The following is a 13,724-nucleotide window of genomic DNA, read 5'->3' as shown; positions in this document are numbered from 1 at the left end:
CTCTGAAATGGGAAGTCTGGCAGCACGTTCTGTTAGAAGAACTAAAGCCAAAGCCTGCTGGTACAGTAAATGGAAGGGTTAATGTGACATCTTCCAGTCTTTAATTACTTAACTATTCATTGCTTTCCTTAATGATAAACAGATGGATGTGGTCTAGTTCCTTCCTGTTCTAGCTCCATTGATAATGTTGGACTAGCTGCTGGGCTGAATTTGGCCCTGGGTGTTTATTAAGGAGTCTGCTCCACATTTCAGTCCCTCTGCCCACCCACTCACCTCCATCCCCAGGACCATGTGGCACCCCGTACTATTCACTGCCAGGGCTGGTGCTCAGCCTCAGTGCAGGCAGTGCTCCTAGGTTGTAAAAATCCAACAACATCCTCATCAAACTCCTGCTGCTTTGAAGGCACTGCAGTTGAGCTGGGCTCACATGAGCACCTGCCTGCCACCAGTTCACCAATTAGTGTGTTTTGCACACTCAGGAAGCATCAAGAGCACTGTTCCCATGGCAAGCAGCGCTGTCTGTGTCCCAGAGCTGCCTCTCTGAAGCTGTAACCCTTGTGCTGTGTCCCCAGTGCTGCCCAGTCCTGGTGCTGAGATTGTTGGGGCCACACTGTAGCTCAGCCATGTGCCCACCTTGCACTCAGGACACAACTGTCCCCTTCATGTGGTGGCTGCAAGATGTGGGCTTAGAAAGCAGGCGGGTGACTCTTCCTGCAGGCTATTCTCCTTGCAGGCTTTTGGGCTGTTTGGGTTGGTTTGAGGAACTCCATTTTAGCCTTCTAAATTTGTCCCTGAATCGCTAGCAAATTGCAAACCATGTTCCACGTGCGATGGTGCAGTGTTGGCCGGCTGAGCCTGCAGACAGCTTGCAGTAGCACTGGAAGGTGTGCGCGTTTCTGTTTATTCAGTGAGTGTTAACTCTGCAGCCTTCTGTTGATGATTTAAATGTCATCGTTTCTAACTGTTTCCCTGCCGCTTAAACATGAAAGAGAAGTGAAAGCTGGAGAGAAGGCCTCTCCTTGAGACTTCAGGTGGGCTTCCTGCATAGGATGCACTTAGAACAAGCACCATGGCTCTGCTCTGAAACCAGAGCAGAGGTTGGGTTCATGGTGGAGCTGTGTTGGGAACAGCCTATGAGCCCCACACTCCTGGGAGCAAAGCAAGTGGTACCCAGGGAGCAAGCAGAGTGGGGTGGGCTCACTGTGCCCCACAACGACCCAGGGACATGGTTGAGTACAACCGTGTGAAAGCCTGGATCTGGGCATCACCCAAACAAGCCCCACACGAGAGCCACACGTGCCAGCTCTGCACTGCTTTTAGCAAGGAGGCAGCTCCTGAACTGGGAGGGAGCTCGGCAGAGAGTTGGAGGGGCAATTGGGGAGCTCCAGTGGGTGCCACAGACAGGTTTTGCTGTCAATGAGTAACTGGTATTCAGTTTTCCTATGCTGGAACACTTGCTTTGTTGGCTTGTTCCCTTGGTTACATGGTATATATTAAGGGCTCCATTTGGTTTCTTTCTGCAATTAACTGGCGTTCTATTGTGCGGATTTGGGAGACGTAATCAGAGCAGGAACTTCACGTCCAGGCTTGGCTGACCTGGCTCATGCAGTGCTGGGCAGGCGCCAACGTTTCCCATTTCATGACACAAAATGCTGCTCAACATTCCCAAGACTTTGAGAAGGGTTTGCAATGGGGCCACGTCCTGGGGTGTCCCTGTGTCCCGTGCTGTGGGTCCCTGCCCTGGTGCTTCCCATTGTGGGTGGCTGCCACTCTCTGGGCTGGCTCTGCTGGCTCTCCTCGCGGCTCACAGATTGTCAAAGTTTTCTGCACATCCCCATCCTGTAGGTATGTATGTGCTGTTCCTCTGCGGCCGTGGGTGTGCATATGGCTGTCTGTGTGGCAATAGCGTTGAATGCCAAAGCGGAGAGGACAACGTGTGTAGTAGTGGTGGGTGCCAGGAATCTGAGTTGCTGGAAAGCTGGGGGGAGGCAGAGCCATGCACAGAGCCACCAACTGCCCGGGGGCTCAGGCAAGGGAGGTGGGGGGGAGGAAGGTTGGCATGAGTCAGTGTGATGGGATGAGGAGGAAGAGTGAAGGTGGGGGGTCTTGCATCCCCCACCCAAGGAGGTCTCATCCTATCTCTACCTGCTCCCTGCTGGTGCCAGCCAAAGGGATGCAGCATCTGTGCCCCTGGGATGCTTCCACAGCTGTTTATCATAGAATCTTAGAATTGTTTGAGTTGGAAGGGACCCTTACAGGTCATCTGGTCCAACTCAATGCCTGAACAGCACATCCCAAAGCTTTCTTTTCACCCTTTTGCCCCATCTGAATCTTTCTTGTTTCAAGTTCCCAACTCCTTCTGTCACCCTCAGTGGACACTGTGTTCCTGCAAGGCTGACAGTGCTGAGCCCCCACCAGCCTGACACATCCCAGCAGGTTCCTCTGCTTGCATCTGCTTCTCGAATCTGGATTTTCCCTCTGTCAATTCTTTGAGGGCGAACCCACCTCAATGCTTTCAACCTCCCCTCCTGGCCCATGTTCCCAAGCTGTGATGCCATCTCTCTTCTCCAGGCTTTCTCCATCCTCATCCCTCTTGAAGTGTGGTACCTGCAGTGCAGTTTTGCATTCCTTCAGCATTCCCAGTGCTCACTACAAACCCATGGTGTTTCTCTGAGGACTGAGCCCCATTCCTGCTGCCTTGCTACCGCACAGCCTGCTCCCTCATCTTGCAAAAGGACTTCAAGCGTGGGGTTTGAGTCAACCTCATCCAATTTTAAACATACAGTGGTTTTCAGCATTTCTTTTCTTATATCGAGGTGTCCATAGCTGTTCAGAACCTACTCTGATGACTCGGGGCATGCAGAGGGAGAAAGTGTCCAGATGATGTCTTAGAATCTGCCACCTTCTTTTTCTATGCGTTGGTATTGATGGGGAAAAAGGAAGGTTTTGGCCTGCACCCTTTGTTTGTTATTTCAGAGCCTGCAGCTGCAGCTCTTTTGCTTTTATTGTGGTGCCCATTTCTCAGCCCCTGCCCTCACCACCACATTCCATCACCTTCCCCACAATGGCTGTGGGGGTTCCTTCAGGGCAGGGAGCAGCATGGCAGGCAGCATCCACATGGCAATCCCGTGGTGTTTTTCATATTAGGGCACCTTCTGTATATAGCACTCAGCACCCTTTGTGTCCAACTGATTCAACAGAAGAGATGGTTCTGAGTTCTGTGTTAACAAAGCCATGTCACTTGAAGATGTAGGAGTTAGAAGCTACCAGAGCTGTACGTTGTGTTATTACATACGGGCCGTACATAGGGGCCGTAAGCCCCTTCCTTTGCTTTCTGCAGCAGTGAATTCCTGGGGTTAATTACACGCTGGGTAACGAAGGCGTCGTTGCTTTGTGTGGAGCTCCTTTTCACGCCTCGCACATCGAGCTGCTGGAATAAAAGGGCTGAGCTGAAGTGCATTAAAGTCAGCGGGTTTGGGATCGTGCCCAGAGAGAGAAGCAGCAAGTGGTTTGATCCCAGGGCAGGGCCGTGTGACTGCGTTGCTGACAGCACAGGTTGTGGGGTGGATTCTCAAATATCCCGTGTTTTGGGGTGGACTCTCAGTGCTGCAGCAACCTGGGACCTGTGCGGCCGTAACGTGCTCTCTCCCACTCCGCAGGTGAACGGCAGCGATGGGATGTTCAAATACGAGGAGATCGTCCTGGAAAGGGTGAGTCCTCCCCGTGGTCATCTCCCCCCAAGCGCACAGCGGATGGGCTGGGGGGGCTTTGAGGGGTCCGGCTCTCCTTCCCCCGCAGCACAGGGGTGGGCTCACCGCTCCGCTCCCCCCCAAACCCCCGCACATCCCTCCAGAAGGGAGGAGGAGGGTTTCTCGTTCACACCCTCGCCCCCGCACAGCCGCCAGCGCAGAGCTGGGAGGGGTGGGGGGGGGTGCTCTTTGTCACCGTCTTTGATGGAAAATGGAGGCAGGAGGAGCTGCGCTGGCGCACAAAGGAAGGGGGGTGGGGGGGTCTGTCTCTCGCCTCCGTGCCCGGGTGCCCCCCCTGCCCCAACGGATGGCTCTGCCTCGCCGGAGGCACGGAGTGCTGTGATGCTGAGCAATGAGGACAGGTTTTCTGGCAGCCCGGATTGCGGCGGGGTGGGGGGAGCTCCTGGCTGTACCTTCTGCCGTGTTGGTGGGATCCTGGCCACGCAGCAATGACGTTGAAATAACAGGGGTTTTGTGGGGATGGGGATGGGAATGTGAGCAGAGGGTCGAGCAGCGGCTGTGAGCAGGGTGGGAAAAGACAGAGCAAACTTTGCCCCAATGCATCAGCCCCATGGGGTGAGCACTGAGCTGCGTGGTCCATCCCTGCATCACTGTGTGCCCCATCCCACCCCACACCCAGGAGCTCCAGCACTGTGCAGGGCCTCCTCCTCACGCTTGGCTGGCAGCGCAGGGGAAGACGCATCACTCGTCCTCCTGTTCCTTTAGTCATCCCCCTCCTCCCCCCGGCTCTGCATCATGGAGGTGGGTGGACGGAAGGTAATCCGGGGCTGCAGCCTCACCCACTGCTTCCCCATTGTGCCTGACAAAGCGTGCCCAGGGGATGGATGCTTCCTTTCTGGGCTGAGTGCTGCTGCACGCTCCAGGCTGCTGGAGGAGCAAAAGCTTTGTGTTCGAGGGATGAGAACCCTCAGCCAGAGCAGTGGGCTCATCCTTGCTGTAAAGACAAGGGCAACCATGGCAGCATTTGGGGAGCTGTCTGCAAAGAAAAATGGCAGTGGGTCAATGGGCAGCACATGTATCTGCTGCAGGTGCTGTCCCCACATCTCTAGCAGCCCCAGCGCCAGCAAAGAAATCTCCGAACTTGATTTCTTCTAGATTATCAGAATAGTAACAAATGTCTCCTGAATGATGGCCAGAGCTTGACATGTTGTCAGGAGTCCTCCTTTGGAGCCTCTGCTTGGGTGCAGCCATCCCAGCCATAGGTCCATGCAGGGCCCCCAAGGCTCCCTACCCTCTGTGGGTGAGCAGCACCCCCAGGCAGCCGGGACAGAACTTGGCCTGAGCATGGCTGCGTATGAGAGGCAGGCATGGTAGGATGTGACTAAGTGTCAGCTCTTCCGCATGAGAAAACAAGGCAACAAGCCATCTGATTTCCAAGGCAGGGCAGAAAAAAATAAACAGTAATTGTCTGCTTGCATCAAGCACGGCACTGGGAGCAGCGCCCATAAGTGTGTGTGATGGGGCAGGGTCTGTGAGCAAGGACTGGGCAGCAGAAGTACCCCTGGTGTTGGGATGCTGCTGGGACGTGGCAAGCACTGGGACTTCTTCCTCACAGCAAGGCTTCATCTCTATCCTTACACCTCCCTAGAGCAGATTTGGGCACCAGCACTGCAGGGGTCAGCCTTGCGCCATATGTAACACCCAGGGGCTCACTGGACATTAAGACCCACCAGGAGTCACTGGGCTGCCAGCACCCAAACCAAGCCCGTCTTCTCTGCATGGACCATGAGAGTGGTGTCTCCTCCTGGGGAGCTGCCAGCAAAGGGAGGTTTCTCCGCCAAGGACCACCCCCTCGTCCCTCGGCTCAGTCTCTCACGGAGACGTGGTGGTGAGGGAGGTTCTGGCAGCTCCCACGCTCCTGCTCCATCTGTTGGGTGCGCTGCACTGAGTGCCGGGCTGACGAGCACCCATCTTCCTTGGCCACGCAGCCACTGCCTGCACAGCAGCCCAGCCCAGGGGCTCGCTGGGTTTTGGGGACAGCGTGGGACAGACACCCCATGTGCTTTCCTGCAGGGTAACTCTGGCCTCGGCTTCAGCATAGCAGGAGGGATCGACAACCCCCACATTCCAGATGATCCCGGCATCTTCATCACCAAAATCATCCCCGGGGGAGCGGCGGCCATGGATGGACGTTTGGGGTGAGTGTGTGGGGCTGGGGATGTCACCGTGCCTCCTGGTCCCACTGCACAGCTCCCAGCCCTGCTCTCTCCCAGCCCTTTCCCCTTGGGCAGGTCCCCTCTCCAAGCATCCTCCTGCTATCAGCATCCCATCTTCTCTCTGGCTCTTAACCAGTGCCAGATCCATCCTTCCCCCTTTTCCAGCATGGGGACTGCCTCCCCATAGCCTCCACTCCTGAGGAGGAACCTTGCTGTTACCCCCCATTTTGGCTCCTGCACATCCCAAAGCACAGGATCCATCCAATTCAAGCAGCTCTCTTTGTGCAAGGGTCTGGGTGGCGGAGGTGACCATGGTGGTACAGGGCTGGCGGTGCTGGGGAGCTCAGGATCACACCATGCCTGTAGGGTAAATGACTGCGTGCTGCGGGTCAATGACGTGGACGTCTCCGAGGTGGTGCACAGCAAAGCAGTGGAGGCCCTGAAGGAAGCGGGCCCTGTGGTGCGGCTCGTGGTGCGGCGCCGGCAGCCCCCACCAGAGACCATCATGGAGGTCAACCTGATGAAGGGACCCAAAGGTGAGCAACAGGAGCAGTGGCGGGGGGTCCCCTTGGTGTGGGGGGCATTGTGGGGTGGGATGCTGTGGGATAGGATGCTACAAGGGGGGTGCTGTGGGTGCAGGGTGTGGGGTAGCCCCGCATCAAAGCTCACAGTGAGAAGGTGTCCCATTGCCCAGGGTTGGCAGCGGGGTTGGCTGCAGCCAACCATCCCTCCTCTCTCTCCTCCCCTCCTGCTCATCCCCAGGACTGGGCTTCAGCATCGCAGGAGGCATTGGGAACCAACACATCCCCGGGGACAACAGCATCTACATCACCAAGATCATCGAGGGAGGTGCTGCCCAGAAGGACGGACGCCTGCAGATCGGAGACCGGCTGCTGGCGGTGAGCCCCAGCCCTCACCTCCACGCTTCTCCCCTGGCCCCTTCCTCAGGATCTCAGTCAGGACGGGTCTGACAGCACCTTACTGTCCCTTTGCCCTGTGGCAGGTGAATAACACCAACCTGCAGGACGTGCGGCATGAGGAGGCGGTGGCTGCACTGAAGAACACCTCTGACATGGTGTACCTGAAAGTGGCCAAGCCTGGCAGCCTGCACCTCAACGACATGTACGCGCCCCCCGACTACGCCAGCAGTACGTAGGCAGCAGCTCTGCACTGCAGGAACGGGGGGTTCCACAGCGGGGATGGGGATGGTACATGCCGGAGCCAGGCTGGGCTCCACATCTACACTGAGGTCAAGTCCTGCTCCTGATGCCCATTTCCTCTCTTTGCAGCCTTTTCAGCCTTGGCTGACAACCACATAAGCCATAACTCCAGTCTGGGCTACCTGGGTGGTGTGGAGAGCAAGCCTGCATACCCCGTCCCCCCACAAGTGACCCCATCCAGGTATTCGCCCATCCCTCGGCACATGATCGGGGATGAAGACTTCACCAGGTGAGAACTGCAAATGGGCATCCCCATCCCTGCCCCTTCTCCTTCCCTTTCTCTCTCAGACCCTGTCCCTGCATCCTGTCGTGTGCTGAGCCTCTGCTGGTGCTATAAAAGCTTCCATTTCTGGGCTCCATGCAGGGAGAGGAGGGGCTGCAGGGGGGGGTCACAACTCTCGTTAGTGCCATACCTCCTCTTGCTGTGTTCACCAATGCCAGAACAGATGTACCCAGGCACTGTGAGCCCCAAGGCCAGTGCTGAGTCAACTCTGGTACCACTGGGGCCAGGGCTGGATGCTGTGTGCTCAGGACTGATGCTCAGGTGGGAGCAGGGCTGGCTCTGTGGTTATGAGCAAGGCTGCCACACAGCGTTGGAGTTGCTGCAGCTTCATCAGAGCTGGGATGGCCCCATTCTGTGGTGCCTTTGGATCCCTGAGCAGGAGGTAGGCAGGTCCTCTTGGAGAGCCCCAGCCATCACATCCACCTCACTGATTTCTCATCTCCTGGTGCTCAGCTGGACCCTGCTGCATGCTGTGACCTCTCTGGATGCAGCCATTCATGTGCTGCCGGGGCACCACGGGAGGATGCAGTACTGCAGGAGCTCCGCATTCTCCACGTGCACTGCACTGCCAAAGGAACTGATTCCCAGTGCCACCACTCCATCTGTCCCTCCTCGGGGACCCCTGATCCTGATATGGGCCAGAAAGGGATGAGAGCATCCTGACACCTGGGGCATGGTGGGCACAGTGCAGCAGGAGCTGGCGGCCACTAGAGGATGGTGCTGCCCTGCCAGGACCCCACTACTGCTGAGCTGCTCCCCGCTGCAGCCTCCTTCCCTGCTGTGGGCACAGTGCTGCTGTTAGCATGGACTGCTCGGAACAGAATCCCAACATATCCTGAGTCAGAAGGGACCCACAAGGATCATCAGTCCAACTCCAGGTTACACAGAGGAACCCCAGATTTCAAACCCTGCGTGCACCGCTCAGGTCAAGGTGTCAGTGCCACAGTGTCCAGGATCCATCTGCAGGAACGTCATCCTGCCCAGCATGTCTGGAGCACATACTGTGACTGGGAGCTGAGATAAGGGATTCACCTGTCTGGGCTTTTGTTTCCTCTCTTTGGTTCCTGCAGCATCTCTACCTTCACCGCTGGGCTCCAGCAGCAGGCACTGCTCCTCTCCAGTCCCTGCGCATCCCAGCCTGAGCCCTGAGCTCTGCTGAGCTCAGTATCCTCTGAAGGTCACAGGGGTCGGCCCCTGCTCCATCAGCGATGCACGGCTGCAGGGCTGAGTGATTCTGGAAGGAGAGGTGGCCCCGGTGCAGCGTGGGGCAGGAAGGGGTTAAGCCCACAGGGTCTAACAGGCGCCGGAGTGTCCGTCCTCTGTGCTTCCATAAAAATCCCGGGGGTGGGCATGGCACTGGGAAGCTGAGTGCCCCACGGCCACGCCGGGTGGGAGCAGAGGACACAGCACGGGGCGAGAGCTTGGGGAGCTCATACCCTGTGCAGCAATGTTCACCGTCAACGTCTCCTCCTCCATGTCCTACCGGGGACAGCCGTCCCCTTCCAGGCAGCGGCAGGGCCACGGGAGCAAGTGTGAGCCGAGGTACCGTATGGGGACAGGCAAGGAGCTGAGAGGAGAGCTGGGAGGGTCCGGCAGGGCTGGGCGTCCGTCTGTCCCAGTGTCTGTCTTCTGCTTTCCACGTTCCTTATAAGGTGACAGCCTGAGCTATCCAAGCAGCGCTGAGCCCATCGGGACACCCAGCCCGGTGCATCCACCCCATACCGACAGCCCCGGTCCGATGGAGCAGGGAGCTGCTGTCTGTCGTTCTGATGACACTGGTTTCGTTTGTTCCTTGCTGAAAATCAGTGCCGGGTGGCTGCGGGGCCGGGCGGCCTTTGTGCCAGCGCCTGCCTATTGTTTGAGCTGCACCGCAATTAAGTCACCGCTGAAACATCCGGGGCTGCTCGTGTGCTCGTGTATGTTTGGTGGCCCTGCCAGGCAGGGGGGTTGGAACTATATGATCCTTGAGGTCCCTTCCAACCCGGGTCATTCTGTGATTCTGTGCCCCGCAGGGCTGCGCTGTGCCCGTCCTGTGTGCAGCTGCCATCGACCCCAAAGCCTCCACGTGCTCTCACAGCGCCATGTGCCACGTCCACAGCCCTCCGTCCCCATCTGTGCTCCACCTCGTGTCACCCCCAGCCTCTCTTGTGTCCCCATCATTACAAGCGGCCCAGCCGTGATGTCCCTTTGTCTGTCCCCGCAGGGAGCCGCGCAAAATCATCCTGCACAAAGGCTCCACCGGGCTGGGCTTCAACATCGTCGGGGGTGAGGACGGAGAGGGCATCTTCGTGTCCTTCATCCTGGCCGGGGGTCCGGCAGACCTCAGCGGGGAGCTGCGGAGGGGAGACCGCATCCTGTCGGTGAGCTGAGGGTGCAGAGCGGGCCCGGTGTGTTCGGCGGGGCCGGGCGGGGTGCGGGGCTGCGCTCTGAGCCCACGCACGGCTGTGTCCCCGCAGGTGAACGGCGTGAACCTCCGTAACGCCACCCACGAGCAGGCGGCGGCGGCGCTGAAGCGGGCGGGGCAGACGGTGACCATCATCGCGCAGTACCGGCCCGAAGGTACCGGGGGGCGGGGCCTAGTATGCAAATGAGGCGCCGTGGGCGTGGTCTGTGTAATAAGGGGTGGCGCGCTGTATGCAAATAGAGGCGGGGCGGTGACTGGCGCGCGGAGAGCGGCAGAAGGGGGCGGGGATGCGAGGCGCCGATTGGCTGAGAGAGGGGCCGGGGGGCGGTGCCCGGCGGGAAGCGCGGGTGGTGATTGGGCGGCGCGGCGGGGGGCGGAGCCACGGCGTCCCGCCGGCTGTGTGTGCGCGGCTTTGTGTGCGGGCCGGGGGCTGCGGGGGGCAGCGCCGCATCCACCGCCACGGGCTGAAGGTGAGCGGGACCGGCAGCGGCACGGCACGGCACGGCACGGCACGGCACGGAGTGCGGCTATCGGCTCAGCAGCGTGCGGCGGGGCTCGGCCCGCTGCGGGACAGGCCGGGCCCCGCCGGGATGGGATGGGGTGGGATGGGATGGGATGCGGTTGGGATCCCTCCAGCTCTCGGCCCTGCGGCCTGCGAGACAGCGGGGCCGGCTCCCGTGTGCGGGCCGGGCCTTGTGGGGCTGTGGGTGCTGCTGCGAGCATCCCCGGGCCGCGCTCGGTATTACCCTGACAACGACGCTTCATTATTGCCGGCCCTTAATTCACCCGGCGGAGGCGTCGCTGCTGCCGGGAGCCGCCCGGGGCACGGAGCGGCTGGGGACGAGCCCTGGGGGTCGTGGGGCCGCGCTGTGCCCGCGGCGGACAAAGAGCTGCACGGCTGGGCCGGCATCGACGTGAGCCGCGTGTGGCCGCGCCGTGTGTGTGCGGCCCGTCCCGGCAGAGCGGGGCCCTGCGGAGCCGTTAGTGGCACCGAGCGCTGCGCTGTGGGTGTGGTTTTGTTTGCTTGGTTTTGTTTGGTTTTGGTTGGTTTCTTTCTGTTCTGCTCGAGGTTCGGGTTTGTTTCCCTCCCTCTTTCCAGGAAGCGCTTCACGTTCTCGTGTTTCTGGCCCCTTTTGGCCAGAGCCGTTTCCAAATGTCAGATGGGACGGGTTGTTTTGGAAGCTCTCTGGAATCGGGCTGAGTTGTCGCTGCTTTGGAGCTGCTGCTTCCTGGGGCTGTGTTGTGTTGTTGTGTTGTGCAGCAGCGCCGGGCATCTGGGAGCTGCTGCAGTGATGTGGGGCTGCACACCCCCATTGGCTGCTGTGTGGCTCTTGCAGGCTCAGCGTAGCGTGCTCCAGCTGTACTATGGTTTAGTCCCACCTCCGTGCAGCTGTGAGGCTGCTCGCATCAATCTGGGGGGTGAGGGCCCTCCCAGCTGGGCTCTGTGAGCACAGGGGAGTGAGGTGGCAAAGCAGCACAGAGCTGGGGAAGGGCAGCACTGGGAGCTGCAGCCTCTGTGCCTGATACTGACCCAGAGCTGCAGTGAGGCTGCTCCATTCCACGCTGCTCTGGGCTGTCTGTAAGGTCCTTCCCTTCTGAGTGTGTCTCCCTGTGGACTTTGCTGTTAGCACTATTGCTTAGGTTTGGCACTTCCACCTCCTGAAGCTCCATGGAGTAAAGCTGTGATATCCTTTGCTAAACCTGACGTGGTTGCATAGCGTGCTGATGGAAGGGGCCTGTGGACACCTCACTGTGACTTTCATTAGTTGCAGTGCTTGCTTTGTCTCCGTGCTTTGACACGGCTCAGCTCAGAACATGCTCACTGTGTGCTCACACTGAAAGGAAAGCAATGGAGCTCACCATGGGCTGTAGCTGGAGGGTCTCTGGGATGCGCTCGTGGCTGCGTCCAGCCTGGCCCATACAGGAGGTTCCTGCACCTAAAGCAGCACATGTGCACCAGGCTTTGTGTATGCTTAGGGACTGCTCTCTGCTGCTCTCTAACAGCTCTGTCTCCCCTTGCACTCTTTGCAGAGCAGTCACACAGGGATCAGGGCCAGAGCCTCGTATGGGGTGGGGGGCAGCAGCCGCAATCACACTTCAGCTCTGCTGCTGTACACTGACTCCATTTGCTGGGTTTGTTTGCCATAGAAACAGCAGCTCTGCAGGGAAATGAGCTCTGGGATGGCAGCGAGGGTTGGCCTGGGTGGAAGCAAAGCCAGCGCTATTGAAAACAGGATGTGTTTTCCTCTGTGAGGCCAGAGAGAGAAGCGGACAATGGCCCTGTGGATGTCTAATCCCAGAGCTTTGCAACCTGGGCAGCCCAAATCCCTTTGGGTTTTCTCATGGAAGAATGCAGAGGCCAAAGGTTCCTCTGGGGTGAAATGGGGGCTGCTCTGTGGGCTCAGGGCCCTCCTTGGGAGCACCTGCACGGGGCAGCCCTGATTAGCCCTGGATTGTGGGGGGGGGGGGGACACATAGTGCTGTGTAACTTAGTCAGCTTGCAAGGTGGTGAGAACAAAGTGCTGCTCCTGCTGGCGTCAGGTCCTCTTGCAACAAGAGGAGTGAGTTCACCTGTTGCATATTTTCGGGGTTGATAAGGGTGTCCTGAACGCATCCAGAGCCCGGGTGCTGTGGGAGTGCCAGAGGTGGGGATTAGCAAAGAGCTGCTGATGCTCACCTCCCTGCTGTACAGCGGGCGTGCTTCCTAGGTGAGGTTCTGCCACACAGCAGCTCTGCTTCCAGGATGCAGAGGCAAAGTGGATCGGAGCCAGTGGGCAGAGATAGAAGCGCTGCTTGCTGGAGGTTATCTGCTGCTAATTGTTGGGGAGGCTGTTCCAGCATGCTGGTAAGGGGGGGTCTGTTTGTAGCTGAGTGCTCACTCATAGGGTAACCTTGCAGGAAGGCTCCAGCTGTGCTTTCAGAACTCGATGTTGGCAGTGCCTGCTGGCACAGGGTGGGTTCCTGCATCCCGTTAGACTGCAGCCTATGCTACTCGGGGTGCTCAGCATTGCAGCTTGCTTGCTTGCTTTCTCCTGAGGGGAAGCCTTTGAGCAGCACACAGCATGTCAGGGAAGGTGGCAGCCCCATCTGTGACACCGTGCAGGACATGGCTCAGGTCAGGAGCCCCAGCAGTGAGCTGCACCTCCCCCTGCCTGCACAGGAGCATTCTTTACAGCAGCTTCTCTATAAGAGCCAGGCAATTGCACCCTGTGTATGAACTTTCACGTCATGGAGTGTTGCCCATGAAATTTTAACATGCCTCTGAGCATCTGTACTACGGTGCTGACTTACATTATGTGAACCCATCTGCTTCCTTTCTCTCCCCCTGCCCTGGGCTGCCTGCCTCTTACAGTGTGAGCGTTGTGGGGAGAAGCAGCAACACGAGTGGATGTAATGCTTCCTATGGGGCACAGCAAGTTCAGCAGGTAGATGGACCAGGAGAGCACGGGTGGCCCTGAGCCACGCAGCGGGGCTGTGATTGCAGGGCGAGCTGCTGTCTGAGTGCTGCAAAGAGGAGGAAACCTGGCTTGCTTAACCCTTCTGTTTGAACACCCTGTGAGGCGAGCACAGCAGCAGGCAGCCTGCAGATGGCTCGTCAAGCTGTCCCACACGCAGGTTCACATTGCACTGCATATGCTGGCGTTTGGGGTTTGAAGCAAACCAGCAGAGCAGGCTTCAGAGGCTGGGGCTGCAGCACAGCTCCTCTGTGCGGCTGCGGAGTTTTTGTGTGCAGGTTTAGGGTTTGTGGTATATCTTTAGTAAAAATACAGCAATTCTGTACCAAAGGCGAATCCTTAACTGGCTCTGGCTGCACAGTTTAGGGCTCGATAGCCAGGAAATGCCGACCCATGGTTGCATAACCCCAGCCCCACGAGTGTCTGCACTGAAGGA

At 58.5% G+C, this 13,724-nt stretch overlaps 1 protein-coding gene across 13 annotated transcripts in view; it reads left to right on the top strand.

Moving 5' to 3' along the window:
- The window catches only part of DLG3 (discs large MAGUK scaffold protein 3), a 56,821-nt gene that overhangs the window by 26,923 nt on the left and 16,174 nt on the right, over positions 1-13,724 (top strand). For all 13 annotated transcript variants that reach the window (XM_015859975.3, XM_015859973.3, XM_015859972.3 and 10 more), the window contains 8 exons: positions 3,660-3,710; positions 5,784-5,908; positions 6,293-6,462; positions 6,689-6,825; positions 6,930-7,074; positions 7,216-7,375; positions 9,633-9,789; positions 9,886-9,988. In XM_015859975.3, coding sequence (XP_015715461.2) covers positions 3,660-3,710; positions 5,784-5,908; positions 6,293-6,462; positions 6,689-6,825; positions 6,930-7,074; positions 7,216-7,375; positions 9,633-9,789; positions 9,886-9,988 — 1,048 coding nt within the window. The remainder of the gene's footprint in view (positions 1-3,659; positions 3,711-5,783; positions 5,909-6,292; positions 6,463-6,688; positions 6,826-6,929; positions 7,075-7,215; positions 7,376-9,632; positions 9,790-9,885; positions 9,989-13,724) is intronic.

The sequence above is a fragment of the Coturnix japonica genome, chromosome 4 (genome assembly GCF_054131305.1).
Source record: "Coturnix japonica strain WE chromosome 4, WE-NBRP24, whole genome shotgun sequence".
NCBI classification, from domain to species: domain Eukaryota; kingdom Metazoa; phylum Chordata; class Aves; order Galliformes; family Phasianidae; genus Coturnix; species Coturnix japonica.
This window is presented reverse-complemented; position numbering and strand designations above follow the sequence as displayed.